At 59.9% G+C, this 26,234-nt stretch overlaps 4 protein-coding genes across 4 annotated transcripts; 2 read left to right on the forward strand and 2 right to left on the reverse strand.

Annotated features, from left to right (window-relative positions):
* Positions 1-628: 628 nt before the first annotated feature.
* Positions 629-5,557, reverse strand: LOC311625664 (uncharacterized protein ZNRD1-AS1; the record flags this gene model as incomplete). The annotated part of the gene is made up of 4 exons (XM_084890205.1): positions 629-1,772; positions 2,114-2,189; positions 5,332-5,398; positions 5,476-5,557. Coding segments are annotated over 4 exons (978 nt in total), but the record flags the coding sequence as incomplete, so codon positions are not given.
* Positions 5,558-6,032: 475 nt separating this feature from the next.
* POLR1H (RNA polymerase I subunit H) lies at positions 6,033-8,662 on the forward strand. Its single transcript, XM_084889417.1, has 4 exons — positions 6,033-6,396; positions 6,573-6,673; positions 6,792-6,901; positions 8,454-8,662. The coding sequence occupies exons 1-4, from the start codon at positions 6,261-6,263 to the stop codon at positions 8,476-8,478; spliced, it is 372 nt and encodes a 123-aa protein (XP_084745543.1). The 5' UTR covers positions 6,033-6,260; the 3' UTR covers positions 8,479-8,662.
* Positions 8,663-12,014: 3,352 nt separating this feature from the next.
* Positions 12,015-14,982, forward strand: PPP1R11 (protein phosphatase 1 regulatory inhibitor subunit 11). Its single transcript, XM_084889762.1, has 3 exons — positions 12,015-12,472; positions 13,315-13,423; positions 13,827-14,982. Exons 1-3 carry the CDS (start codon positions 12,404-12,406, stop codon positions 14,027-14,029), a joined length of 381 nt encoding a protein of 126 aa, XP_084745888.1. The 5' UTR covers positions 12,015-12,403; the 3' UTR covers positions 14,030-14,982.
* Positions 14,907-19,140, reverse strand: RNF39 (ring finger protein 39). Its single transcript, XM_084889761.1, has 4 exons — positions 18,669-19,140; positions 17,736-17,758; positions 17,439-17,530; positions 14,907-16,366 (listed from the first exon to the last, which is right to left on the reverse strand). The coding sequence occupies exons 1-4, from the start codon at positions 19,011-19,013 to the stop codon at positions 15,789-15,791; spliced, it is 1,038 nt and encodes a 345-aa protein (XP_084745887.1). The 5' UTR covers positions 19,014-19,140; the 3' UTR covers positions 14,907-15,788.
* Between the last annotated feature and the right edge of the window lie 7,094 nt (positions 19,141-26,234).

Here is a 26,234-nt window from a genome sequence, read left to right on the forward strand (position 1 = left end):
CAGGCGCGTTTCCATTTGTGTTGTTTCACTGGGAGAGGAGGAAGAATACGGACAAAAGAAAAGCATGTGTAAGTGCTACCATTTCCAACAGAGTCTTGGAAGGGTCCTGCACGAGTGGGGGATAGAAAGTGACCATCTGCACGCCTTCGCCACGGCCTCACCCCCCCATCTGCACTCCTCCACCACGGCCTCACCCCCCCCCCATCTGCACTCCTCCGCCACGGCCTCACACACACACCCCCCCCCATCTGCACGCCTCCGCCACGGCCTCACCCCCCCCCATCTGCACTCCTCCACCACGGCCTCACCCCCCCCCCCATCTGCACTCCTCCACCACGGCCTCCCCCCCCATCTGCACGCCTCCGCCACGGCCTCACCCTCCCCCCCATCTGCACGCCTCCGCCACGGCCTCACCCCCCCCCATCTGCACTCCTCCACCACGGCCTCACCCCCCCCCCATCTGCACGCCTCTGCCACGGCCTCACCCCCCCATCTGCACGCCTCTGCCACGGCCTCACACACACCCCCCCCCATCTGCACGCCTCTGCCACGGCCTCACCCCCCCCCATCTGCACGCCTCTGCCACGGCCTCACACCCCCCGCCCCCCATCTGCACGCCTCCGCCACGGCCTCACCCCCCCATCTGCTGCCCTGATGGAGGTACGACCATCATTGCGAAAGGCCAGCCACTTCCCTCCCGCAATCCAAGGTAGCCCCGGGGTTGGGAGCAGGGGGAGGGGAGAAGCACTGCCCAGCCCATATGTTAGTGCTTCACAGAAATCACAATCTACTCATCAACACTGTAATTATTAATCCCACTTCACAGAGAAAAAACTGAACATCACAGAATAAAAGCAACGAATAAAGGAAAAATAGCGAGGCTAGTTCCCAGGCCAGAGCTCTCCGCACGGCTCTAGCTGACCCGGGGGGCCGCCCGGCCTGCGGACGGACGAGCTGGCATTAAGGACAAAAAGGTTCGTTTAAGAGACGTGATCTTACCAAAAAGTACTGAAACTCGACTAATCTTTTATTTTTCTTATTTGACTTCTCAAAAAGGGTGGTAGAGTTAAAAATTTTCTTTGATAAGTTTTTATTATTGTATCCTCTTCTCTATTCTGAGACTTTTCCATAAGAATATTCACTTTAATCTGACTTCTGCGCGGCTGGAAAAGTGGGTATGCAATGACACTTTCAAACTCTTTTATCTCTTTCTGTATTCTCGCGCGCTTCTCTGCTGCGGGCAGCTGGTTCTGGCTATTTCTCAAGACTCTTGCCCTGAGCCTCTGCTCTATGAGTTCCCTCCCTCTAATCATGCGCTCCTGGTGATCTCTAATTTGAATCTGTTCCCTCGTGTTCACCTGTTTTCTCCTCTGTGCATTCTGGACAGCGGGTCCCTCCAACACGATCTTCGGGAGCACTGTCTCCGCAGGGGCTGGCCGGGGCTGGCGAAACGCTCTCTCCGCGAGCTCTCTGGCCTGCGCTGCCTGGCGCATTCGCCTCTCTATGTGTCTCATCTCTCTCTCAGGTACCAAGCACCACTGTTTCTGTCTCTCTGTGCTTTGCGTTGTCTTCCCCTCCCATTTCTTCTCGATCCCATTGCCTATCTCTTGTTCTTTCATCATTCCCACCAATCCTTTACTATAATAAGACTCCACTCGGGCGAGCCAGTAGTCAAGGGAAAGGTCTTGCTCCCTATAGAGTGTTTGATACTCTTCTTGATTTTTTTGAGTTCTCAGTTGTCTTGCTGCTTTTGTATGCACACCACCTAGATTCTATCAAAGGGAAAGGCAGAGCTGTATAGGGTGACCATTTTTTTCCAGTGAAGGTATTTAAACAGGAGTTTATCCTGACTACTGACCCCAAGAAAAGATGAGAGAGAGCCTGTGAGCTCTGAAAGTTGAAGTACTTACTACCAAAATCAATGACTAGCTTTTTAAAAATATAGTGTTGTGAGTTTCCAAAATAATACTGTTATTCAAGTATGGATACAGCTAGAAAACAGTTGCCAGTGTACACACACTACTTGAGGTGTCACTTCAGCAGAAAGGTTTTAAACCTAAGGTTCTTTCTCTCAGTAGTTCCAACCTGTATGATGTGAAGATGACTTATTTACCAATATTTTTTTCTCCAGAGGCGACTGCTGCCCTGAAGCAATCCTAGGGTCTCTGGATGCTTTAACCCAGGCCAACCTGAAACACAAGGAAAGCAAAGGAGGATTAGAAGGTGTCAGACATAGCTCCGTCCTGACTAAACCAAAACCCAACGGCCTTGGCAAGGCCAAGGATATTCTGCTTAGAAAGAGTAAACTGCTAACAGGCAAGACTGCCAGGCCACTTCCCCGGAGCGAACGTTCTAGGGTGGCAACAGTAACAGAATGCTGTTAACGAGCACGTCATCCTTTCCTATGAATTAGAAGCATACTTCTCTTGTGGACTCAACGAAAACCATTCTGAATCCTGTAGCAGGGACTGGGGGAGGGGAGAGACAGAGTCCTTGGTGAAGCGTGGCCCGAGCACATCTAGGTCAGACCGCTCAGGCCCCCAGCCTCCCCTGCCTTCTGAGATAACTCTAGAATGAAGTGGTTCGGGTTCATTCTCATTCTGCAGTTTCTTGATTCTGGCCCTCTCCGCCTCTATCAGCAAATATAGCATCTCTGCCTGCTAATGCTTTGTTGTGAAATCCTGTTCTTCCTTATACTGCCACTCGTCCTTCACCTTGAATCCATTATGACACCGTTCCCTGTTTACCCTTATGATGGGAAGCTGTGCTTACTCTGGTTTATTTATAGGACAGCCTGATGGCAGCACCAGGTGACTACCAGCTCTCTGTGCCATCCTTGGCCTCACCTCACTTTACTGTGAGTCACACTGAACCACCGAGGATGCCTGACATCTCCTCTCAGCCCCTTTTAAAGAATATTCCTGATGGTTAAGAGCATGGGCTCTGAAGCCGGACAGGGCTGTGTGGGACACAGGCAAGCAACGCCCTCTCTCCCCGCATCAGTTTCCACATCTAAGAACAGAAGCACGGTAAGAACCTGTCTCTGGAGATAAGAACGAGCACATGTGAACGAGATCTCAGAGCGTGGCGTGACGCCTGGTCTGTGCTAAGCTCCCCACTGAACACAGGTGTCTCCCTCCACAAGGCGGCCCCCGAGAAGCCCCTAAAGTCTCCCTGCTCTACTCCCCCTCAGACTCTGCCTTCTCAGTACTTACCACTTCACTTTGACAACTCGCTTGAAAACAACCATGGTTTACATTATGGTATCTGTATTCATATACCACATAAAAATTGACTGAAATTTAGACTCTTAAAGGGTGAGAATTATATCTACAACTATAGTAATGTGTCTATATTATCAGAAAGGTTCTTGATATCAAATATTGGATCTCACTGACCTCTTAGGTACATTCATATTTCTCTTACTATGTGTATTTATTTTGATATTTAAAAAATGATCAACTTTTATTTAGTATATAGCATCTAGTACAATACTTAACATTAGAGTCTGTGATCCCAAGTTCTCATAATTAATCACTTGTTGATATTATTTGTGTCATATAATATCTGAGCATCTTTCTCTTATTTTTCCCATAATACTATCTTTAAAAATATACATATTTCTTTATTGATTTCAGAGAGGAAGGGGGAAGGAGAGATAGAAATATCAATGATGAGAATCATTGATCGGCTGCCTCCTGCACACCCCCTACTGGGGATCAAGCCCACAAGCCAGGCATGTGCCTTTGGCAGGAATCGTACCTTCAGTCCGCAATCTGATGCTCTATCCACTGAGCTACGCCAACTAGGGCTATATCTACTTTTTATTCAAACATTTACCAGTCTTTCTTGAAGTACATAGGCATATTTATGTTATATGCCCGTCCTGGGTTCTCACATTTTGTCCTACTAGTATACTTTCATTGTATTTGAATTATTCATTTGTACTTTGTAAGATCAGAGAACACAGTTTCCAACTTTGCTGCCCAGCCTCAGCTCAAAGACTGGCAAAGGTGCTAAATAAATACTAACTGAACAGACTGCGAGCTTCCATTCGGAAAAGGCCATCCACACTCATGTTCTTTTACTGCGTTAGGACAGTATTCCATGCATGGTGGACCTCCAATGAAAAGGGAAAGTTGCCCTAGCTGGTTTGTCTCAGTGGACAGAGTATCAGCCTGCGGACTGAAGTGTCCCAGGTTCAATTCCAGTCAAGGCAATTCCAGGTTGCTGGCTCCATGCCCAATAGGGAATGTGCAGGAGGAAGCAGATCAAGAATTCTCTCTCATCATTGATGTTTCTCTCTCTCCTTCTCCCTTCCTCTATGAAATCAATAAAAAAATGTATTTTTTAATTAAATTATTATCTGAATAAAAACATATTTTTAAAAAGAAAAGGGAAAGTTAACGAGGGAAGAGCACTAATTTCAATTTCCATTTTCAAAGGAAACACAGTGAGGACAGAAATTGCCTACCATCATGGGTTCAGCAGTAAACCTCCTTTTGTCAGACAGGAAACATTACACCCAGGTGCGTGAAATGCCGGGCCTGGGGGCTGTCACTCTGGGTGGCTTGCTCCGTCTTAACCCCTCAATATTGTGTCTTTCCATTATAGCAGAGAAAGAAAGGCCAGAGGAGAAATGAATGATGGCTCCAGAACTTCTATATGCAGAGCTTAACACAGCTACCTGGTTGGGTGGGGATGTTAGGGCCAAGAGGGAACTCAGAAACTTCAGAAGCTGTCCCCTCAGGACAAGTTTCTACTTTCGATAGCATTTGACGGATGATTGCAAGTAGAAGATTTTCTAAAACCATTTGTTCTCATGTTTTAGAAAAGATTTGGGAAACATCAACTGTCCACCTAATGGAAGATAACGATGATTTATTCTCCCCCCAACCTCAAGATAACGATGATTTAGATAGAGTTGGTTGGACGGGAGGCGAGGGACCGGTAAATGGAGGTAGGTGTGTAAATAAACACCAAACTTGACCTAAATCTGTGAAATCCTACCCAAGGCTGCCCCTTGCCTAGCGCTAGCGTCTAAGGAGGGGTGGTCAGCTCTGGCTTCACCGCCTGCAAAGGGCCGGGCAGTGCCCACGCATCGCCGCTCCCTCCCATTCCCAGGGACTAAGCATTCTTCCTCCGCTTCCACCCTCACCGCCCTCACCACTCGCTGCCTCGGAAACAGCCCCCAAACCGCCCAGGTTGGCTCTACGGAAAGCTCTTATTTGGCTCGTGAGGCCCGAGGAGCGCTAAAACGCCAACTCCCAACATGCTTAGCTGTGTTTATTTTCGCTACCGCGCAGCCGCAAACGGGAAATACGGACTCACGAATGGCGGGAGTTGTAGTTCTCTATCCCTAAGCAGTTCGGTAAAGTGAGGATTTCCGGAGGGTTCCCTGTAAGACGCGAGACCAGGAAAATAAACATGAGGTTTGAGTCCGAAGAGGAAAAGCAGCGGAGGCGCATCAGTTACCGCTTCCCTGCCGAAGTCGCAAACCAGGCGGGAGGCGACGCGGCACTCCTTTCCGAGGGGTTCCGCCGCGCGGCCGGCGGTGTTATGACGTCACAGCCAGCGGACGCTCCAGCCCGCCTCCCCGCCGCCCGCCTCCCCCCCTCCCCGCCGCCCGCCTCCCCGCCGCCCGCCTCCCCCCCCTCCCCGCCGCCCGCCTCCCTCCCCTCCCTCCCCGCCTCCCTCCCCTCCCCTCCCCGCCGCCCGCCTCCCCCCCTCCCCGCCGCCCGCCTCCCCGCCTCCCCGCCGCCCGCCTCCCCCCCCTCCCCGCCGCCCGCCTCCCTCCCCTCCCTCCCCGCCTCCCTCCCCTCCCCTCCCCGCCGCCCGCCTCCCCCCCTCCCCGCCGCCCGCCTCCCCCCCTCCCCGCCGCCCGCCTCCCTCCCCTCCCCTCCCCGCCGCCCGCCTCCCCCCCTCCCCGCCGCCCGCCTCCCCCCCTCCCCGCCGCCCGCCTCCCCCCCTCCCCGCCGCCCGCCTCCCCGCCTCCCCCTCCCCGCCTCCCCCCCCTCCCCGCCGCCCGCCTCCCCCCCTTCCCGCCGCCCGCCCGCGCCGAGCGGACGCTCCAGCCCGCGGCGTCGCGGCTCTCGCGGCCCGGGAAGCCCGCAGTCGCGCTCCGCGGGCGCGGAGGCCGGCACACGCGCGTGCGGGGCTCCAGTGCCGGCGCTGGGCCGGGCGGAGCCGGAGCGGCCTGCGGAGGAGTGCGCTGTCCGTTAACACCTCCCCCTCCCTCCGCAGCCCGCCCGCCGCCCGCCATGGACCCCGCAGGCAGCGGCTCCAGCTTCCAGTCGGACCTGGACTTCTGTCCGGACTGCGGCTCCGTCCTGCCTCTGCCAGGGACGCAGGAGGCCGTCACCTGCGCTCGCTGTGGCTTCGCCATCCACGTGCGAGGTGAGGGCTCGGGGCGGGGGCCCGGCCGAGCGCCGGCGGGAGGTCGGAGGCACCCGGCAGGCGCGGGGCGTGGTGCCGGGCGACGCCGGCGGGAAGGGAGTCGGGCCGCCGGGCCGGCCGGGAGGACTCGCGCGCCGGCTCCCCGCGCGCCGGCCGACCCGTGCCATTGTGCGCAGACTTCGAGGGCAAGGTGGTGAGGACCGCGGTCGTGTTCCACCAGCCGGGCACGGCCGTGCCCGCGGCGATGGAGGACGGCCCCGAGCTCCAGGGGCCCGTGGTGAGTGAAGGGCCCCGCGGGGAGTTCTGTGCCGGTGCGGTAGGAGAGGGGCCTGGGGAGCAGCAGTGCCGGGAGAGGCCAGGAGGGCCGTGCCGGGCCCTCACCACGTGGCTTCCAGGTGGACCGGCGCTGCGCCCGCTGCGGGCACGAGGGCATGGCTTACCGCACCCGGCAGATGCGCTCCGCCGACGAGGGCCAGACCGTCTTCTTCACCTGCACCCGCTGCAAGTGCGTATCCTCGCCCGGCCTCCGCCCTTCCTCAGCCTGTTTGCTGGCTACACAACTCCACTGATTTACTTTTGTCCTGAATAAACAGTTATTTATTTCGTCCCATCCATTTTTTTGTACAGTTCTGGTAGTAGGGAGATTTGTGGTCCTTTTATTACACTTTTTTTAATCCTTTTAATGCCAGTGAACTAAATCTTTTAACATATTTAAGAGGAAATGAAAAATACAGAAGGCAAGTAAGCTCAGTGGCAGCAGTGCTGTTGGCATCTCCCGCTGCGCCAGGGCAGCTGTGCTCTGCTGAGACGGAGCATGAGTGAGAGCGGCATGCTGGGTGCTTTCAGAGCTCCTGTGGTCTCCGCTGCTCTGCAGTTGTACTGCAGTGTAGCAAAATGTGCTTTTAAAAATCTTGTTTCGGATTTGTTGGACTTTACAGCATTGAGGATTGATGTTTCTCTTTCCCACATCAACCTTGGAAAATTAGCCATTGTTTCATTGAATATTCCTTTTCCCTATGTTCTCAATTCTCATTTGCTGCAACTCTAATTAATTATTTATTAGACTGTCTATCCTCCATTTCTCTCACCCTTGTTTTTCATATTTCCTATCTCTATGCTGCTTCTGGTAATTTCTTCAGGTTTCTCCTAGGTCACTAATTCTGTCTTCAGTTTATTTCAGCTTTTATTTTTTTATGTAATTTTCTTTGTTTTGTAAAGTTCAGTTTTTTAGGATTTGAACTATGGGAATTCCTTGAAACATGAGATGAATGCTGTATCCTCAGCATTTGTGTTTCCTGTTGAGGTCCCTTGAGGCACAAGCCAGAATCACTGTAACTAACTTGGTCCCAAGTTTTTCTCACTATGTAGATCGTATGAATCTGGGCTGCAAGTCCATGCAAGGGTCAGCTATGGTTAGAAAATCTCAGATTTTTCTGCCTCTACCTAGTGACACAAATTCCCCTTCTGCAGAGTTAGATTTTTCTTTTTACTTTTACACTGAGGGCTAGCCCTACCTCCGGTGGTCCACTGTAGTTCTGTCAGCTCCTTCACATGGCTGTCGGACTGCAAGAGGACCATGGTAGCAGGGGTTTTAGTTTTCACTTACCTGGTTAGTTTCCTGGTTTTACATCATTTACCCAATATGAATTGCCTTTACTTTCTTGCCATCTCATCAATGGGTTAAAAATACTGTTAGATATATCTTTTGAGAATATTTCCCCCAGTTTTATCTATTTTATCTATTTTTCTTAACTTTTAAAAAAATGAACAGAAGTTTTAAATTTTTACTAGGTCCAGTTTATCCTTTTTTCTCTCTCTCTTTTATGGCTAGTGCTTTTTGCATTCCAAGAAATATCTGCATACTTCTTGGTCATAATTCTTTAGATATATTTTTAATCCCAGCATTTTTAGTTGGCTCAAAGTTAGAGGATTGTTTATGTGAGGTAGCTTTCCATGGTGTCAGAAATAAAAGCCCTTCCTTGATTACTTGTCTGTCATCTTACACTGCTAGAACCTCTTCCTCAGTCCAGTATAACAAAGCCTTTCTTTCTCCATAGGTTCCAGGAGAAGGAAGACTCTTGATTTCCCTTTTTTTCTGGGCAACTCCACAACTCCTCCCCTCTCCTCCATGGGGGTGAAGGGTATCGGTTCCTAGATCCTCGTCTATCCCGTTGCAGATCTCCAGGTGGGGGTTACTATTGTCCCCAGGCTGCTCCTATTCCGAGTTGAGTTTTTCTATTAAAGCTATATTTTTCAATAAGACAAATATGTGTATGTTATCTATAATCTGTTTTGTTCCAAATGGAATTCAAATGAGTTCATAGAGATATGTTTGTTCTTTTAACAAATGTATCAACTACAAAAAGAATATACATTAATAAATGAGAAAGAAAAAGAAAAAGCCAAAAAATTGAAGCCAGTAATGAGATAATATAAAAAAAGCAATTATAAGTATTTTCTCACTATCTAAATGTATTTGGTTCCTGAGTTTAGGGAAACAAAAAGTGGGGTTTGGATAGTGAGAGATTCAACAGAAAATTTAACAAGATCTTTTTGCTATGTAAGTTTGCACAACAAAAAACGTGATACTAAGGTATACCATTGTGCACTTACTACAGGTGAACATTTTGGAAAATGTTTTTTTATTGCTCTTGAGCTAAATGTAATATACACTGAGTGGCCAGATTATTATGATCTCTGAATGCATAATAATCTGGCCATTCAGAGTGTGTGTGTGTGTGTGTGTGTGTGTGTGTGTGAGAGAAGCCCAGTGCATGAATTTGTGAATGGGTGGGGGTCTGGCCAGCCTGGCCAGGGTGTGGGGACATGGGCAGTTGGCCGGCCTGCCTGCTAGTTGAATTCATGGTTGAGGGGACAATGTGTATATTAGCCTTTTATTATATAGGATAGGGGTGTCGAACTCAATCAGAGAAGGGGCCAAAATCTAAAATCCAGCCTAAATCGCGGGCCGAATGGTTTACTGAACAGTAATAAACTGACAATGTCATAAACTGACAGCGGAGTGCAGTGATGACAGCGCGGTGCGGGCCACATAGCAAGGCCTGGAGGGCTGGATTTGGCCCGCGGGCCGTGTGTTTGACACATGTGATATAGGATATACACTGAGTGGCCAGGTTATTATGCGTCCAGAGATCATCATCATCTGGCCACTCAGTGTATATTGTAATAGGTTGATATCTAGAAAGAAAAAAGTAAAGACTACAAGGAATCCCAACCTACAGAGATACTTGTTTTCTTTTTAAAATATCTTTATTATTTATTATATTTTTATTGAGTTTTTACAGAGAGGAGGAATAGAGGGATAGAAAGCTAGAAACATCGATGAGAGAAACATCAATCAGCTGCCTCTTGCACACCCCCTACTGGGGATGTGCCCACAACTAAGGTACATGCCCTTCACCGGAATTGAACCTGAGACCTTTCAGTCCGCAGGCCAACGCTCTACCACTGAGCCAAACCGGTTTCGGCGCTACTTGTTTTCTTAATGGGTATACTGTACATACTGAATGGCATCTTGCTTTTTTCAGATTGAACCATAAACTTCAAAGGGAAAAAAATACACAGTCCAGGCACAATAAACATTCAAATTGCAGTCTGGGAATCAGTATTCCTGCATTCCTTGGCTTAAATGGTGCTCAGGGGGTGAAAGTAATAATGATTATCTTGTAATCGCGTGGCTTTTGTGTACTCAGAGCTCTCAAAAACACCCTGTCTTGTTTAAATCCTCAGCAACGTTGAGGGTAGGCAAGGCCATCCCTGCATTGTGCATGTGAACGGTTCTGGCAGTTACTTGCTTGCCTCCTGAAATCTGAAACAAGTCTGTTCGCATTTCTACCCTAGGTTAAGCCTTTCCTTGACCCATAACTGACTGGATCAAGTCCAAGTTTCCTAGCAAGGCCTACCAGGGCCTCCCATATAACTGAGCCTACTTGTCAAGCCTCCTTGGCGCTCCCTTCATATCCCACCTTTGTACACATCTAGGACTCGAAGCTGCTCTTTGTACCTAAAAAAATCCCACACATCCCTTTGCCTTTGTGGTCCCTTTGCACCACTGCTGCTCCCTAAGAAACGCACATATTTTTCTCATAGCTTGAATTGTTCCATATTATAATTTATGACCATTGCTCCTTGCCCCAGAGAAAACATTGGCTGTTACAGCTAAGCTCTTCACAGGTGAGATTCACACAGCACTAATATCCCAGTCTTACATTTTGTAGGTGCTGAGCCTGCCAATCTCCCCACCAGTCTGGGGGCTAGAAGGCAGGATCAGAGTGTTTCATGCACCTCCATCTCCAAGGCCTGCCATCACAGGACTGTCCCAGCCTGTGCACGTGCGCCTGCTCAGACACTTCCAGGCAGAGGACAGGTCCTAGAACCCAGATCCTGTCTTCTTTTTTTGTTAATCCTCACTGAATGGTTACAGTTGGTGGTGCATAGGCGGGCTAAATAGCAATCTCAGGAGGTGAATAGAGAAAATTTGAATTTATCGATATTTAAAGAAAAGGAGATGGGGATATCCAAAGGGAAGGGCTACACAGCACTGGGTTGATGATGGCAGCAAAAATATAAAATATACTTCAGACAGTGAAACAAGTAAGATGCATAGAGAAAGTAACAGCCTGGGGGGAGAGGGGGGCTGTTCCGGGTCACTGAGAAGTCAGAGAAAAGGGGGCCTTGGAGACAGGTTTGGGGGTGAGCCTGGGACAAGCTACGCTCCCCATTCTCTTCTGGTTGCAAGTCTCCTGGTCCCTTAGAGGAGGGTAGGGGCCAGGGGCCCGCCGAGGGCGCTCCGGAGGAGAGCTCTCAATGGGGAGGGTCCTCCATCCGCGTTTCTCTAGCACAGTGTTTCCCAAACTTCTCTCATGATGAGAATCACCTGGTGGAGTTGTTAAAACACAGATTCCTGAATCCCAAGAAGTGCTAAACTAGAATTTTTGGGAACATATAGGTAAAATTGTATACTTAACTAGTGCTCTAACACAGATGTTATATACAGAGCACTAAGTTAGGTATGCAATTTTACCTATATGTTCTCAAAAATTCTAGTTTAGCACTTCTTAGTTGGGATTCAGGAATCTGTGTTTTAACAACTCCACCAGGTGATTCTCATCATGAGAGAAGGTTGGGAAACACTGCCTAGCAGGTGAAGTCAGGGGAGGTCCAGAAGTCACAGCTTTCCAGGGGCGCCCTTGGTCCGGAGGCAGCCACTGCCACCGTCTGGTTTTGCTGCTCTCCGCGGCCTGGAGCTGAACGGCTGATGCAGCCCCAGGAGGAAAGGCGGGTCCGATGACCGGGAGGCCAGGGCGCGCTGACAGCTGCCGGCGGGAGCTGCCGGGGACGGCTTTCCGCACCTGGCCCATCGTCCTTGTTCTGCTCATGTCTGAAACACCGTTCTTTCCACTGGTTTTTTGAGAGTGGAAGAAGGGGGTGGGGGAGGGAGGGAGGGAGGGAGGGAGGGAGGGGGAGAGAAAGAGAGAGAGAGAGAGAGAGAGAGAGAGAGAGAGAGAAGCGCCCATGGAGACACGTCTATTGGCTGCCTCCCTGACCCGGACGCTCAGTGGGCCTCCCCTGCTCCCGGCCTCTGTGACTCCCAGAGGAACAACGAGGAGACGAAGGGCCGCCACCTTCGCTCCTCAGTTCCCGCCCGCGCAGCGATGGAGGCGGCGGGTCGGGCCTCACGGCGCCCCCTTCCGGTCGCCCTGGTCCCGGCGCCTGCGCACTGCTACGACCCGCGGGGCGCAGCTCGGCCGCGCCTGCGCAGCCGCAGTTAGCGCCCGGCGGACCCCGGGCGGCGTCACACCCGGAAGCGGGGGACCGGAAGTGGGGCTGCACGGGCTGTCCCCAGGGGTGGGGAAGCGAGGCCCAGAGGAGGGGAAGAGAAGGTGGACGGTCCCGGCCGCCAGTCTGAGTGGGACACGCAGCCTCAGGCCGCGGAGACGCAGAGCGAGGAAAGGGCGTCTCCTCCCTCCGCCCCTCAGCCCGAGCCATGGCCGAGGCCGGGCCCGGGCTGAGTGAGACCGTCACTGAGACAACGGTTACCGTGACGACCGAGCCCGTGAGAAAGGCGGGGGGCGGTGCCGTGTCGGGGTCTGGGAGGTACCGGGAGGGCGGGGATAGGCCCGGGAGAGCTGCGGGCGGCCCGGGCTGGGAACATGGGAGGAGTGGGGTGGGAGAAGCCCCGGACTTGGGATATTCGCAGTGGAGAGACGGTGCAGGTTGGTCGTGACAGGCTCGGATGTAGGGATGCTGCTTGGGTGGCGGTGTGTGTGCGGAAAGACGGGGACGGAGGGTTCTGGAGCGCGGAAGGGCCAGCCGCAAGGAACTTGGAAGCATGCATGTCAATAACTCTGCGGAAGGAGTGAATGTAAAAGGAAGCAGAGAAGGAGGGGACAAAAGAAAAGGAGATGAAGATAATATTTGAAAAAATAAGAGATGTAAATAGAGAAAAAGGTAGCATTTTTGCAAAAATAGGTTAGGTGGTTTTCAAAGGGAGAAGGTTGCATTGGGCTTCATAACACCTGGATTGAGAGGGTGTAGAATAATGATTACCAGAGATGCTAGGGGATCGGTGACTCAGAGGTAGGGAGGGCTCTGAAAAAGAGATCGCAGATTAGGCTTTGAGACAGAAACTAAATACCAGCAAGATGAGTTGGGGAAGAAAATGGAGAAACAGTGAGGGTTGTGTTTCCTTTGAAGATTTCTGGGTAAGAATTCTCTAGGTTAGGAATTGTGACTTCCTTGTACACTAGAGCTTATCAAGAACAGGGAATACACTTCCCGGTTCCTGCTGGAGTCAGAGGCCTGTTCTAGTTGGTCCCCCACCGGGCTCTTCTGGTGCTGAATGCACTCGGGAGGCCCGAGAGGGAACTACATGGGTGTGCCCACCTCTCACCCTAGGAGAACCGGAGCCTGACCATCAAACTGCGGAAACGGAAGCCGGAGAAAAAGGTGGAATGGACGAGTGACACGGTGGACAACGAACACATGGGGCGCCGCTCATCAAAATGTGAGTGGTTATGGCCGTGGTAACCCGCCCCCCCCAACCCCCATCCCTCCACCTGGGCGCGGGCTTCCGCCGCCTTGGCTGCCCCTGTCCGGTGGTTGCCTTGGTGGTCCTCCGGCATCAGGGAGAGGAGGTTAAAATGAGAGGCATGGGAGGGCTCAAATTGGGATGGGATGTCCCAAGGCTTGAAGGCAAGGGGTGTCGGGTAAGAGAATGTAGCTTTGGCTCTCTCAGAGGATTATGGGGGTGAGTGTCTGAGTGCCAGCGGGTGACCCTGGAGAAGCTGGGTCCTGGACTGTAGTAGGAGTCCATAGTGGAAGTAGGAATTCTGGCAGATCCCATGGGAAGGAAACTGACTGGAGATCTTCCTCTCCCTCCTTTTTAATGGCTCCTCCTCCCAACGCAGGCTGCTGTATTTATGAGAAACCCCGGGCCTTTGGTGAGAGCTCCACCGAGAGTGATGAGGAGGAAGAGGAAGGCTGTGGTCACACACACTGTGTACGGGGCCACCACAAAGGACGGAGCCGTGTGACCCCTGGACCGAGCCCCACCACTCCTTCCCAGCCCCCTGACCCCTCTCAGCCCCCTCCAGGGCCAATGCAGCACTAAATTCCTCTGCCCCCCACCATTTCTGTGTCTGTCTGGCCCTGACTATTCATGTTGCTACTTGGGGACTAAACCCATGGTTAGATCATTCTCCAGCCCCCACCCACCGCTCTGTCTGGAGGAGGGAAGGAGAGGAGGGACGGAGATCCTGGAATCCTGATTTGCTGCTATTCTAGAACCCAGGCTTCTGGGTTGCCCAGCCCTCGTTGTTCTTGTCATTCCCCCCAGGACCCAACCTCCCCCCCAGGGATCTAGGCATCTTGGCCCCAGCCTCTTCCCTTCGCTCCCACTGCCAATCGCCAGCCCTGGGTCCAGCTCTCTCGGCTCCTGCATTCTACTTGAGTCCCAAATGCTTAGATTGGACCCCAACAGCCCCGGCTTTCACTGCCAGGCTCCGGGCAGGTCCGGGCAGTCCTGCCCCCGCTGCGCTTCAGTCCTGGCCTGGAGCCCTTCGCTAACCCGCTTGTCTTCACACGGTCTGCGCCCGGTCCTTGCGGTGGTGAGGGGTCTGGGAGCTCCCATGCCCTCTCGTGCCCTCAGGAGTTCGGGAGAGAAAGGTCTTTGTCATTCTCACCTTTAATGGGAAATGGAAGAAACAGACATGGCCTCTTCCCTCACCCTTCACGTGTGACCTAGGGCTCTGACAAAGCTGGCGTTGAGAGGGCGACTTAGGGCCAGCTGTCTCCTCAGCGTGGTCTGCCAGCTCCAGAGACATCCCACATCGTGCAGGGAGAGGAGGAAGAGAGCAGAGAGGAGGGCATGCCCCCTACGCCCCTCACCCCTTCCCTCCTGGGCTCCGATGTCTGCCAGGCCAGCCTCCGCTCCCTTGCTCTCCTTGGGGTCTGAGTGTCCTGTCCGGCGCTGGCCACGCACACTTGCAGAGATCAGTCAGATCACCACCACGGAGATCCCGTTTATTGCCACAGATGCACAAATAAATAACCCAACATCTCAAATGTGTTACATACAGCCCTTTATACATGAGGGGTAGACGGGTGAGGCTACACAGGATGCTGAGGTGTTTGGGCCACCCCAGGTCCAGGAAAGGAGAGGTAGTGCTATGGGTTTCTTTTTCTTTTTTTTTTCCTGAGAGGAGGAAGAGGAAGGGAGAGAGGTTGAAACATCAGTGATGAGAAAGAATCATTGATCGGCTGCCTCCTACACATCCCCTACTGGGGATCAAGTCTGAAACCCAAACATGTTCCTGGCGGGAATCGAACCTTGGACCCTTCACTTCGCAGGCTAACGCTCTCCAGAGCCACACGGGCTGGGCCTTGCTGGCGGTTTCTCACTGGAGCAGTGCAGGGGGTGGTTTAGAGAAGTTCCTCATGGGAAAAGCCTGACGATGGGAAGCCCGTCACCGTGGAGTAGGGCCCCCCAAAAAAGAAAACTGACACAAGCTTCCTAGAGAACCTGAAGCGAGCCCCGCCTCTGCTTCCAGGAGGAGGTCCTGCTGCCCTTGAGCCTGACAAGGAGGCAGCCAGCCTGGGGGCTGGGCCTTGGGTTGAGACCAGCAGAGGCGGAAGTAGAGGGGGACTATGTGAAGCACCTGGAGCAGCCTAGATGGGGGAGGGGCAGATGGGGAGCAGCTCCCAAGAGGCGGGTGCAATGGATTGGGCCCCGGGAGTGATGGGAAACAGGCCAGCTGAGTCTCACTGTGGGAGACAGATACAATGGAGGTGGGCAGGGCGCTCGTCGGAACTCTGGCTGCGGGCGGGCGGGTGAGGACAGGCCCCTGGTAGGCGGGCGGCCCCAGGCAGGCTCAGCCCTCCGCCGGCACGATGCGCAGCGGGGCGCGAGGGTCGCGCGTGCAGAGCAGAGGGAAGACCCGCTGCCCCAGGGGCCCGGGGGCCTGGAAGGCGAACAGCAGGTCCAGCGAGCGGCCGTCGTAGAAGGCCACGCGGCCCCGCTCCCAGTCCAAGTCCACGCGGATCCGCCGCGGCGGGGGCCCGGCGCCGCCCAGCGGGGTGGGCTCGGGGGCCGTGAGTGCCCACAGGCGGCCACCGCGGCCCTCCACGGCCCACACAGAGCCCACAGGGCACAGCCCCACGCGGCCCTTGCGCTGCACCGACTCCCCGGCCGCACCTAAGGCGTAGTGGCTCTCCGCCTCCTCGTCCTCCCCAGCAGGGGCTCCGCCCGAGGCGGGCTCGGCGGTCTCCACCTCCCAGCAGTGGCGGCCCGCCCCGAAGCCCTGCTCGCCCAGCACCGCCGGGAGCTGATCGAAGCGCGCTGGGCTGTCGGGGGGCTCTGGTGTCCCTGGGGGGGCCAGCCGGACGCTGCGGCGGTCAGCGGAGATGAGCAGGCGGCGGTGGGCAGTGCTGGGGTCCAGGGTCAGGTCGGCTGTGGAGCACAAGACAGGAGGGGGCCGAGAGAGGGGGGTTGCTGAGTCTGGGCGCAGGACCAGCGTTCACGCGGAGGGCACCGAGAGGCCCCGGGCCGCTGCCAGGGGCTGTGGACTGAGGAGGTGAGGACCTATGCAGGGTAGGTCCAGGCAGGCCCGGCCCGCGCACCCATGGCCCTTCCTGTAGAACTGGCCTTGGACCGGAGAGAGCACCAGGGCTGGGGTGGGAGAGAGGCTGGCCTGGCGAGGAATGAGGCCTGGCACCTCCATCTGCAGAATCGGGTGGGGCTGGGAGCGGGGCCAGCAGGACAGAGTGATACCAGATGCCGGAACCCCAAGTGTCAGAGGGAGGGGCGGGAGGAATCCCAGGCATCTGGAGAAACCAGCCCCCTGAGCACAGGGACAGGTGGGAGTGGACAGGCTACTTCCACAGGGAGAGGCGAGAGCAAAGGGGCCAGAGCAGGCGTTCTTGGCCTTGAGCGTACGGTGCCTGAGAAGGGATCTCTGGATTCGGGGTACAAGAAGCCACCTGGTGGGCAGGGTGCTGGGTGAGCGGGAGGTGGAGGCAGGGACTCCCAGCAGCTGCAGAGGCAGCCTAGTCTGGGGCAGAGAGGAGCGGAAGCAGGGGCTCCTGAGAGGCCCCTGACCTTCGGGTCTGTGTCTGAGCGTGTGAAGGGAAGGGGAAGAATGGCTGGAATATGAGGACCATTGGTATGCGTTGGATCAGAATGTGACCTTATTTGGGAACAGTCTTTACAGAGAAACCAAGTTACAATGAGGTCAGGAGGGTGGAGCCTAGTCCAGCATGAGCGGTGCCCTTATAAAGCGGGAAGGTTGGGCCTGGAGACAGAGGGTCCAGAGGGAGCACGGGAAGCCAGGAGACAGCACCTACAGGCCGAGGGCCGGCAGGGCCCCAAGGCGGGGGAGTCAGGACCAGCCCTGCCCGCAAGGCCCCGCGGCCAGCACCCGAGTGAGGCTGTCACAGCCTCCCTAGGACCCCGACGCCCTCTGGGCTCGGCGGCTTTGCGACAGAAGGGAGCAGACCAACACCTCCTCTCCCCGCGCCCTTACCCGCCAGCCTGTGCAGCATGTTCCTGACCACGGGGTAGTCCTCGGGGAGCTCGTCCTCGGGCTGGGATGACTTGGGGGTGGGGGCACCAAGTCTGGACAAATGAGGGAGAAAGGTCAGGAAACCAGCAGACACCCTCTGCCTTCTGTTGCCCACCTCCTACCATATGGCACCACGGGCGCAGGGAGGGGCGAGGCACCAGGAACCCTGTCTGAGTGCGTGAAAGGAGCGGGCCCTGGGAGAAGGTGATGGGTGGGCAGCTGGGGGTGGACAGGAAGGAAGAGGGAAGGGGGACTCACCTTCTCCATGTCTCCCTCATGTCCTGGGGGCAGAGGAAAAGGATGAGCTGAGCTTTATACTGTGGGGAGCCCTCCCCACCGCCGGCTCAGGTGAGCGGGTCAGAGGGGTGAGCCCCATCTCTCCCCTGTGCTCCCCATTGCCGTCTCCTCTCGCCACCCCCTCACCGCACCCCATTCTCCTACCGCCACCAGGCACTGCCCTGCCCCGTCCCCAAGGCCTCAGTGCCCGCCTGCCCCTTCCTGAGGGTGTGCCCCTTTACAACCATCACAGACCAGACACATCGGAGCCCGGGGGGAAGGGGTTCGCGCTTTAAAGCCTCCCAGTAAAGCTGCTTCACTCCGGCCATAAAGCGCAGCGCGTTTATTGGGCCTTTGCTCTGCGGCCTGTGGTCTCGGGCCAGGGAGGCAGCCGGCCGGTCCCAGGACGCTCGGCAGGACACCGGCGAGCCGCCCCTCCCGGCCCCGGGGCAGCGGAGGGGAGGCGGAAAGGCTGCCCAATTGCGCCAACTACACCTCAACCAAGGGGTTCTATCTGCCTGGACGGCAAAGGGGGGAGGGGGGGGCGAGGCCCGAGGCGGCTTGGCTGCTGGGGAGAAGCGGGGCTCTCGCAAGGGGATGGGGCTGACTGCGGACCCGGAGGGGCGCGGCCGCGGATGGGTGACGAGGCTGGGGAGGGGGAGCCGAGCCCCCGGCCGCTCCTCCAGGTCCCGCCGCCCTGCCCGCCCGCGGCCTGGGAGGAGTCGCGGCAACAACAACAAACAACCCGGCCTGCGACGGCGGGGCTCTGGGACCTGCACCCTCCGCCCAGGTCCCCCCTCGCCTCCCCAGGCAGCCCCTCGCTCCGCCCGCCCCCCGCGCGGGAGAGGCGCCCAGCCTCCCTCCTTCCTCCGCTCCATCCTTCGCCTCGGCCCGCCCGCCGCGCCGCGGCCTCACCTCCCCCGGCGGGTCCAGGCTGCCCATGGTGGGGATGCGGCGCCTCCGGGCGCGGGCCCCCGGCTCGGCCAGGCGCTCCCGCAGCGCGCGGCTGATGCGCACCTCCACGGCCAGGCGCACGTGCGAGCGCAGGCTGCGGCGCGGGCAGGGCTGGCCGCAGCGGGGGCAGGCGGGGGGCGCCTCGGGGCCGGGCGCCGGCGCGGCACCCCAGCGGCGGGCCAGGCACGCGCGGCAGAAGCTGTGCTCGCAGGCCAGCAGCACCGGGTCCTCGAAGGGGCCCCCGCACAGCGGGCACGTCGCCAGCTGCGCCAGGCGCTCCACCAGCCCGGCGCCCGGCGGCTCCATGGGAAGCGGTGTGCGCCGGCCCGCGCTCGCCGCTCTGCCCTCTGCGCCGGCCCCTCCGTCCAGGCTGCGGCCTCGCCCCCGCGGCCGGCTTTATAGGGAGGGAGGAGGCCGGGGAGGTAAACAGCGCCTTGCGCAACTCCCCCGGTTCTCCCGCGTCCCGCCGGGCTGGGGAGGGGAGCGGAAAGGACGCCGGGTCCTCCAACCGGAGGGGGTCGCCAGGGGCGCGCCGGGGGCCAGTGGCCGATGTGGGGAGGGGTAGTCCCCTTTACCCCCCCCCAAACCTCCCCTCCCCCGCCGGTGGCGTGCCGCGGGCAGGGTGCCCACATCGCCCGGGAGTGAGTCATTCCAGGTGCCTGGCACACCCACTCCTGGGGGCGGGCCGGAAGCAGGGATCCGGCTCGTGCGGCTCGGGCCGGCCTCTGAGTGCCGGCGCGGCGGCCTCCGGGCGCCTCTCCCAGCTCTTGGGCGTTAGGACCCTGACGCTCTGGGTGCGTTTGGGAGCCGGCGCCCACCCTCCCGCCTCCAGGAGTCAGGATGGGCGCTCGGCGGTGCTCCTGGCGGGCGCCCAGGTCCTCGCGCCTTACTTTCTTCTGTGTCTCTAGTTCTTCATTTTCCCTGTGTGTGATTTTATCTCTACCTTTTTTCTCTCCTTCCTTAAGATGGGTCTAAGGGTTATCTATTTCAAATCTCTTGGTAAACTGAGGCCGAGAGCTGGCACTGCCAAGGTCCCAGAAGCGGAGCCATACCCAGATCTTCTCATTTGTGTCCTTTCTGTGAAATGTTTTCATTTCAGGTTCCTAGGACTCCTTTCTGCTTCCTGATATATCCTGATCTTTCTTGTGCCCTCTCTCCTCACCTCCATCTCTGCGCTTTCCTCCTCCTCCCCTCCCCTTCTCCGCCCTCTCTGCTCCTTCTTCCTCCCATTCTGCCACCTGTCTCCAGCCAGGTCTTCTGCCTGGATACCCTCCAGCATTGTGAATAAGTAAACATGCAGGTGCCTGCAATTGTGGTCACACACTGTACAAACACGCATGTGCATCCACCAGTGTCCAAATGCCCCCAAGTGCAGCCTGACAGCACCTTCCCCTGATGCAGACCTCACACAGACACCAGTAGTCTCACGCTGGCATCACAGGGACACACGCAGGCATTCCCTGAGGACAGGCGGGCTGCTGGGGGGGGGGGGGGGCATTGGCGTTGCTCTCCAGGAGAACAGCGCCCTGTCTGGAGGCAGCCCTCCAGGCACCCCTGCCCCGGCCTGGGCGCATTCAGACACCCACCACACGCACACTGACAGACTGCGCGCAAAGCTCGGCTCAGCGCTCACCACCCGTGCGAGGCTCCGACGGATCAGATGGTTCTGTTCTGTCAGGTAGAGCACTGTCCGCGAAGACGGGCTGTCCTAATCCCGGCACGTGACTGGGAGCTCCTGGACGGCGAGGGAATTAGGTTTGCAGACGGAGCCTAGGCAGTGTGGCTCAGGAGATCACAGCTGACCGGGTCAGAGCACATGCCTGGTCTGGGCTCCATCCTGATTGATGATTCTCTCTCATCATTGATGTTTCTCTCCTCTCCCTTTCTCTCTGAAATCAAGAAAAATACATTTTTCAAAAAGTTTGTAGGTGGAATTCCGGTTGCTAATTAGTTCAATTTGAACAGGGAGATCATTCAAATTAACCAGTGGGCCCAATATAATCAAAGGCCCTACAAAGTGGAGGACAAAACCGGAAGAGGACAAGCAAAGAGACTGAGCTGGAGGGGGACTGCGCTGCTTTGAAGGCCAAGGGGGTGGGGGGGAGCAGGAGCAGAGGGGCCGGCCTTGGGGCGCGGCCGTGGGGCTGCGGGCCGTGGGGCTGTGGGGCTGTGGGGCTGTGGGGCTGTGGGGCTGTGGGCTGTGGGGCTGTGGGCCGTGGGGCTGTGGGCCGTGGGGCTGTGGGCTGTGGGGCTGTGGGCCGTGGGGCTGTGGGCTGCGGGCCGTGGGGCTGTGGGGCTGTGGGGCTGTGGGGCTGTGGGGCTGTGGGCTGTGGGGCTGTGGGCCGTGGGGCTGTGGGCCGTGGGGCTGTGGGCTGTGGGGCTGTGGGCCGTGGGGCTGTGGGCTGCGGGCCGTGGGGCTGTGGGGCTGTGGGCTGTGGGGCTGTGGGCTGTGGGCTGTGGGCTGTGGGCCGTGGGGCTGTGGGCCGTGGGGCTGTGGGCTGTGGGGCTGTGGGCTGTGGGCCGTGGGGCTGTGGGCCGTGGGGCTGTGGGCTGTGGGGCTGTGGGCTGTGGGCTGTGGGGCTGTGGGCTGTGGGCTGTGGGGCTGTGGGCCGTGGGGCTGTGGGCTGTGGGGCTGTGGGGCTGTGGGGCTGTGGGCCGTGGGGCTGTGGGCCGTGGGGCTGCGGGCTGTGGGCTGTGGGGCTGTGGGCCGTGGGGCTGTGGGCCGTGGGGCTGTGGGCCGTGGGGCTGTGGGGCTGTGGGCCGTGGGGCTGTGGGCCGTGGGGCTGCGGGCTGTGGGGCTGTGGGGCTGTGGGCTGTGGGCCGTGGGGCTGTGGGCTGTGGGCTGTGGGGCTGTGGGCTGTGGGGCTGTGGGGCTGTGGGGCTGTGGGGCGTGGGGCTGTGGGGCGTGGGGCTGCGGGCCGTGGGGCTGCGGGCTGTGGGGCTGTGGGGCTGTGGGCTGTGGGGCTGTGGGGCTGTGGGGCTGTGGGCCGTGGGGCTGCGGGCCGTGGGGCTGTGGGCTGTGGGGCTGTGGGGCTGTGGGCTGTGGGCTGTGGGCTGTGGGGCTGTGGGGCTGTGGGCTGTGGGGCCGTGGGCCATGGGGCCGTGGGGCTGTGGGCCGTGGGGCTGTGGGGCTGTGGGCTGTGGGCTGTGGGCCGTGGGGCTGTGGGCCGTGGGGCTGTGGGGCTGTGGGCTGTGGGGCTGTGGGCCGTGGGGCTGTGGGCCGTGGGGCTGTGGGGCTGTGGGCAGTGGGCCGTGGGCTGCGGGCTGTGGGCTGTGGGCTGTGGGCTGTGGGCTGTGGGCCGTGGGGCTGTGGGCTGTGGGCTGTGGGGCTGTGGGGCTGTGGGCTGTGGGGCTGTGGGCCGTGGGGCTGTGGGCTGTGGGCTGGGGGCTGTGGGCCGTGGGGCTGTGGGCCGTGGGGCTGTGGGCTGTGGGCTGTGGGCTGTGGGCTGTGGGCCGTGGGGCTGTGGGCTGGGGGCTGTGGGCTGTGGGCAGTGGGCTGTGGGCTGTGGGGCTGTGGGCCGTGGGCCTGTGGGCTGTGGGGCTGTGGGGCTGTGGGCCGTGGGGCTGTGGGCTGTGGGCAGTGGGCCGTGGGGCTGTGGGCTGTGGGCCGTGGGGCTGTGGGCTGTGGGCTGTGGGGCCGTGGGGCTGTGGGCTGTGGGGCTGTGGGCCGTGGGGCTGTGGGCTGTGGGCTGTGGGCTGTGGGCCGTGGGGCTGTGGGCCGTGGGGCTGTGGGCCGTGGGGCTGTGGGGCTGTGGGCCGTGGGGCTGTGGGCCGTGGGGCTGCGGGCTGTGGGGCTGTGGGGCTGTGGGCTGTGGGCCATGGGGCTGTGGGCTGTGGGGCTGTGGGGCTGTGGGCTGTGGGGCTGTGGGGCTGTGGGGCTGTGGGGCTGTGGGGCTGTGGGCCGTGGGGCTGTGGGCCGTGGGGCTGTGGGCTGTGGGCTGTGGGGCTGTGGGCTGTGGGGCTGTGGGGCTGTGGGGCTGTGGGGCTGTGGGCCGTGGGGCTGTGGGCCGTGGGGCTGCGGGCTGTGGGGCTGTGGGGCTGTGGGCTGTGGGGCTGTGGGGCTGTGGGGCTGTGGGCCGTGGGGCTGTGGGCCGTGGGGCTGCGGGCTGTGGGGCTGTGGGGCTGTGGGCTGTGGGGCTGTGGGGCTGTGGGCTGTGGGCTGTGGGCTGTGGGGCTGTGGGGCTGTGGCCTGTGGGGCTGTGGGCCGTGGGGCCGTGGGGCTGTGGGCCGTGGGGCTGTGGGGCTGTGGGCTGTGGGCTGTGGGCCGTGGGGCTGTGGGCCGTGGGGCTGTGGGGCTGTGGGCTGTGGGGCTGTGGGCCGTGGGGCTGTGGGCCGTGGGGCTGTGGGGCTGTGGGCAGTGGGCCGTGGGCTGCGGGCTGTGGGCTGTGGGCTGTGGGCTGTGGGCTGTGGGCCGTGGGGCTGTGGGCTGTGGGCTGTGGGGCTGTGGGGCTGTGGGCTGTGGGGCTGTGGGCCGTGGGGCTGTGGGCTGTGGGCTGGGGGCTGTGGGCCGTGGGGCTGTGGGCCGTGGGGCTGTGGGCTGTGGGCTGTGGGCTGTGGGCCGTGGGGCTGTGGGCTGGGTGCTGTGGGCTGTGGGCAGTGGGCTGTGGGCCGTGGGGCTGTGGGCCGTGGGCCTGTGGGCTGTGGGGCTGTGGGGCTGTGGGCCGTGGGGCTGTGGGCTGTGGGCAGTGGGCCGTGGGGCTGTGGGCTGTGAGCCGTGGGGCTGTGGGCTGTGGGCTGTGGGGCCGTGGGGCTGTGGGCTGTGGGGCTGTGGGCCGTGGGGCTGTGGGCTGTGGGCTGTGGGCTGTGGGCTGTGGGCCGTGGGGCTGTGGGCCGTGGGGCTGTGGGGCTGTGGGCCGTGGGGCTGTGGGGCTGTGGGGCTGTGGGGCTGTGGGGCTGTGGGCCGTGGGGCTGTGGGCCGTGGGGCTGCGGGCTGTGGGGCTGTGGGGCTGTGGGCTGTGGGCCGTGGGGCTGTGGGCCGTGGGGCTGTGGGCCGTGGGGCTGTGGGGCTGTGGGCCGTGGGGCTGTGGGCCGTGGGGCTGCGGGCTGTGGGGCTGTGGGGCTGTGGGCTGTGGGCCGTGGGGCTGTGGGCTGTGGGGCTGTGGGGCTGTGGGCTGTGGGGCTGTGGGGCTGTGGGGCTGTGGGGCTGTGGGGCTGTGGGCCGTGGGGCTGTGGGCCGTGGGGCTGTGGGCTGTGGGCTGTGGGGCTGTGGGCTGTGGGGCTGTGGGGCTGTGGGGCTGTGGGGCGTGGGGCTGTGGGCCGTGGGGCTGTGGGCCGTGGGGCTGCGGGCTGTGGGGCTGTGGGGCTGTGGGCTGTGGGGCTGTGGGGCTGTGGGGCTGTGGGGCTGTGGGCCGTGGGGCTGTGGGCCGTGGGGCTGCGGGCTGTGGGGCTGTGGGGCTGTGGGCTGTGGGCTGTGGGCTGTGGGGCTGTGGGGCTGTGGGCTGTGGGGCTGTGGGCCGTGGGGCCGTGGGGCTGTGGGCCGTGGGGCTGTGGGGCTGTGGGCTGTGGGCTGTGGGCCGTGGGGCTGTGGGCCGTGGGGCTGTGGGGCTGTGGGCTGTGGGGCTGTGGGCCGTGGGGCTGTGGGCCGTGGGGCTGTGGGGCTGTGGGCAGTGGGCCATGGGCTGCGGGCTGTGGGCTGTGGGCTGTGGGCTGTGGGCTGTGGGCCGTGGGGCTGTGGGCTGTGGGCTGTGGGCTGTGGGCCGTGGGGCTGTGGGCTGTGGGCTGTGGGGCTGTGGGCTGTGGGCTGTGGGCCGTGGGGCTGTGGGCCGTGGGGCTGTGGGGCTGCGGGCCGTGGGGCTGTGGGCTGTGGGCTGTGGGCCGTGGGGCTGTGGGCCGTGGGGCTGTGGGCTGTGGGCCGTGGGGCTGTGGGCTGTGGGCTGTGGGCTGTGGGCTGTGGGCCGTGGGGCTGTGGGCCGTGGGATGCGGGCGAGGGCGGGCTCCCCGCCTGCCGCCCGGCCTGCTGGCACCTTGACTCAGACTCCGAGCCGCAGGTCAGACTTCTGACCCCAGAGCTGTAAGAAAGAAACAGCCGTTCCTCACATTTCCACGCCAGGGTGACCGCGGTGGCAGCAGTAAGAGGAGGCGGGAGCCGCGTCCCCGCCCCGCGGGCCCCGCCTCCGCTCGGGCTGCCCCTGGTCCGGACTCCGCTGGAGGCTTCTCCGTCCTCCCACTCTCTCTGGGTGTCGCTCTATTTGCTTGGCTCCACCCCCACCCCAAGGCCTCAGACACTAAGTTCCTGCTGAGTCCGGGCCCACCGTATTGGGGGCCTGCCTCCGGTCCCCGCGGGTCCCCTGAGCAGCCGTGTGGCCCTGAGTCGTCCCAGGGCCGTCCCTGTGACACTGCGAGAGCCTGTCCGGGCGCCCGAGGGCTGGCCCTGGGCTGTGCCCTCCATAAGGCTGTGCCCCCGGGCACTGACACGATCCACCAGAGGAGCCAGAGGCCTGACCAGACAGAGGCAGCCTCCTCGCGGCCTGGCCTCGCCCTAGCCCCTGTCCCCTCAGCCTCCTGTCCCCTCAGCCCCCTGTCCCCTCAGCCCCCTGTCCCCTCAGCCCCTGTCCCCTCAGCCCCCTGTCCCCTCAGCCCCCTGTCCCCTCAGCCCCCTGTCCCCCCTCAGCCCCCTGTCCCCTCAGCCCCTGTCCCCTCAGCCCCCTGTCCCCTCACCCCGCTGTCCCCTCAGTCCCTTGTCCCTTCAGCCTTCTGTCCCCTCAGCCCCCTGTCCCCCCTCAGCCCCCTGTCCCCTCAGCCCCCTGTCCCCTCACCCCGCTGTCCCCTCAGCCCCCTGTCCCCTCACCCCCCTGTCCCCTCAGCCCCCTGTCTCCTCAGCCCCTGTCCCCCCTCAGCCCCCTGTCCCCTCAGCCCCCTGTCCCCTCAGCCCCCTGTCCCCTCAGCCCCCTGTCCCCTCAGCCCCTGTCCCCTCAGCCCCCTGTCCCATCAGCCCCCTGTCTCCTCAGACCACTGTCCCCTCAGACCACTGTCCCCTCAGACCCCTGTCCCCTCAGCCCCTGTCCCCTCAGCCCCCTGTCCCCTCAGCCCCCTGTCCCCTCAGCCCCTGTCCCCTCAGCCCCTGTCCCCTCAGCAACCTGTCCCCCCTCAGCCCCCTGTCCCCTTAGCCCCCTGTTCCCCTCAGCCCGCTGTCTCCTTAGCCTCCTGTCCCCTCAGCCCCCTGTCCCCTCAGCCCCCTGTCCCCCCTCAGCCCCTGTCCCCTCAGCCCCCTGTCCCCCCTCAGCCCCTGTCCCCTCAGCCCCCTGTTCCCCCTCAGCCCGCTGTCTCCTTAGCCTCCTGTCCCCTCAGCCCCCTGTCCCCTCAGCCTCCTGTCCCCTCAGCCCCCTGTCCCCTCAGCCCCCTGTCCCCCCTCAGCCCCCTGTCCCCTCAGCCTCCTGTTCCCCCTCAACCCCCTATCCCCCCTCAGCCCCCTGTCCCCCCTCAGCCCCCTGTCCCCTCAGCCCCCTGTCCCCTCAGCTTCCTCTCCCCCTCAGCCCGCTGTCTCCTCAGACTGCTGTCCCTCAGCCCCCTGTCCCCTCAGCCCCTGTC

Source organism: Pipistrellus hanaki, assembly GCF_964339955.1.
Source record: "Pipistrellus hanaki genome assembly, chromosome: 7".
Taxonomy (NCBI): Eukaryota; Metazoa; Chordata; class Mammalia; order Chiroptera; family Vespertilionidae; genus Pipistrellus; species Pipistrellus hanaki.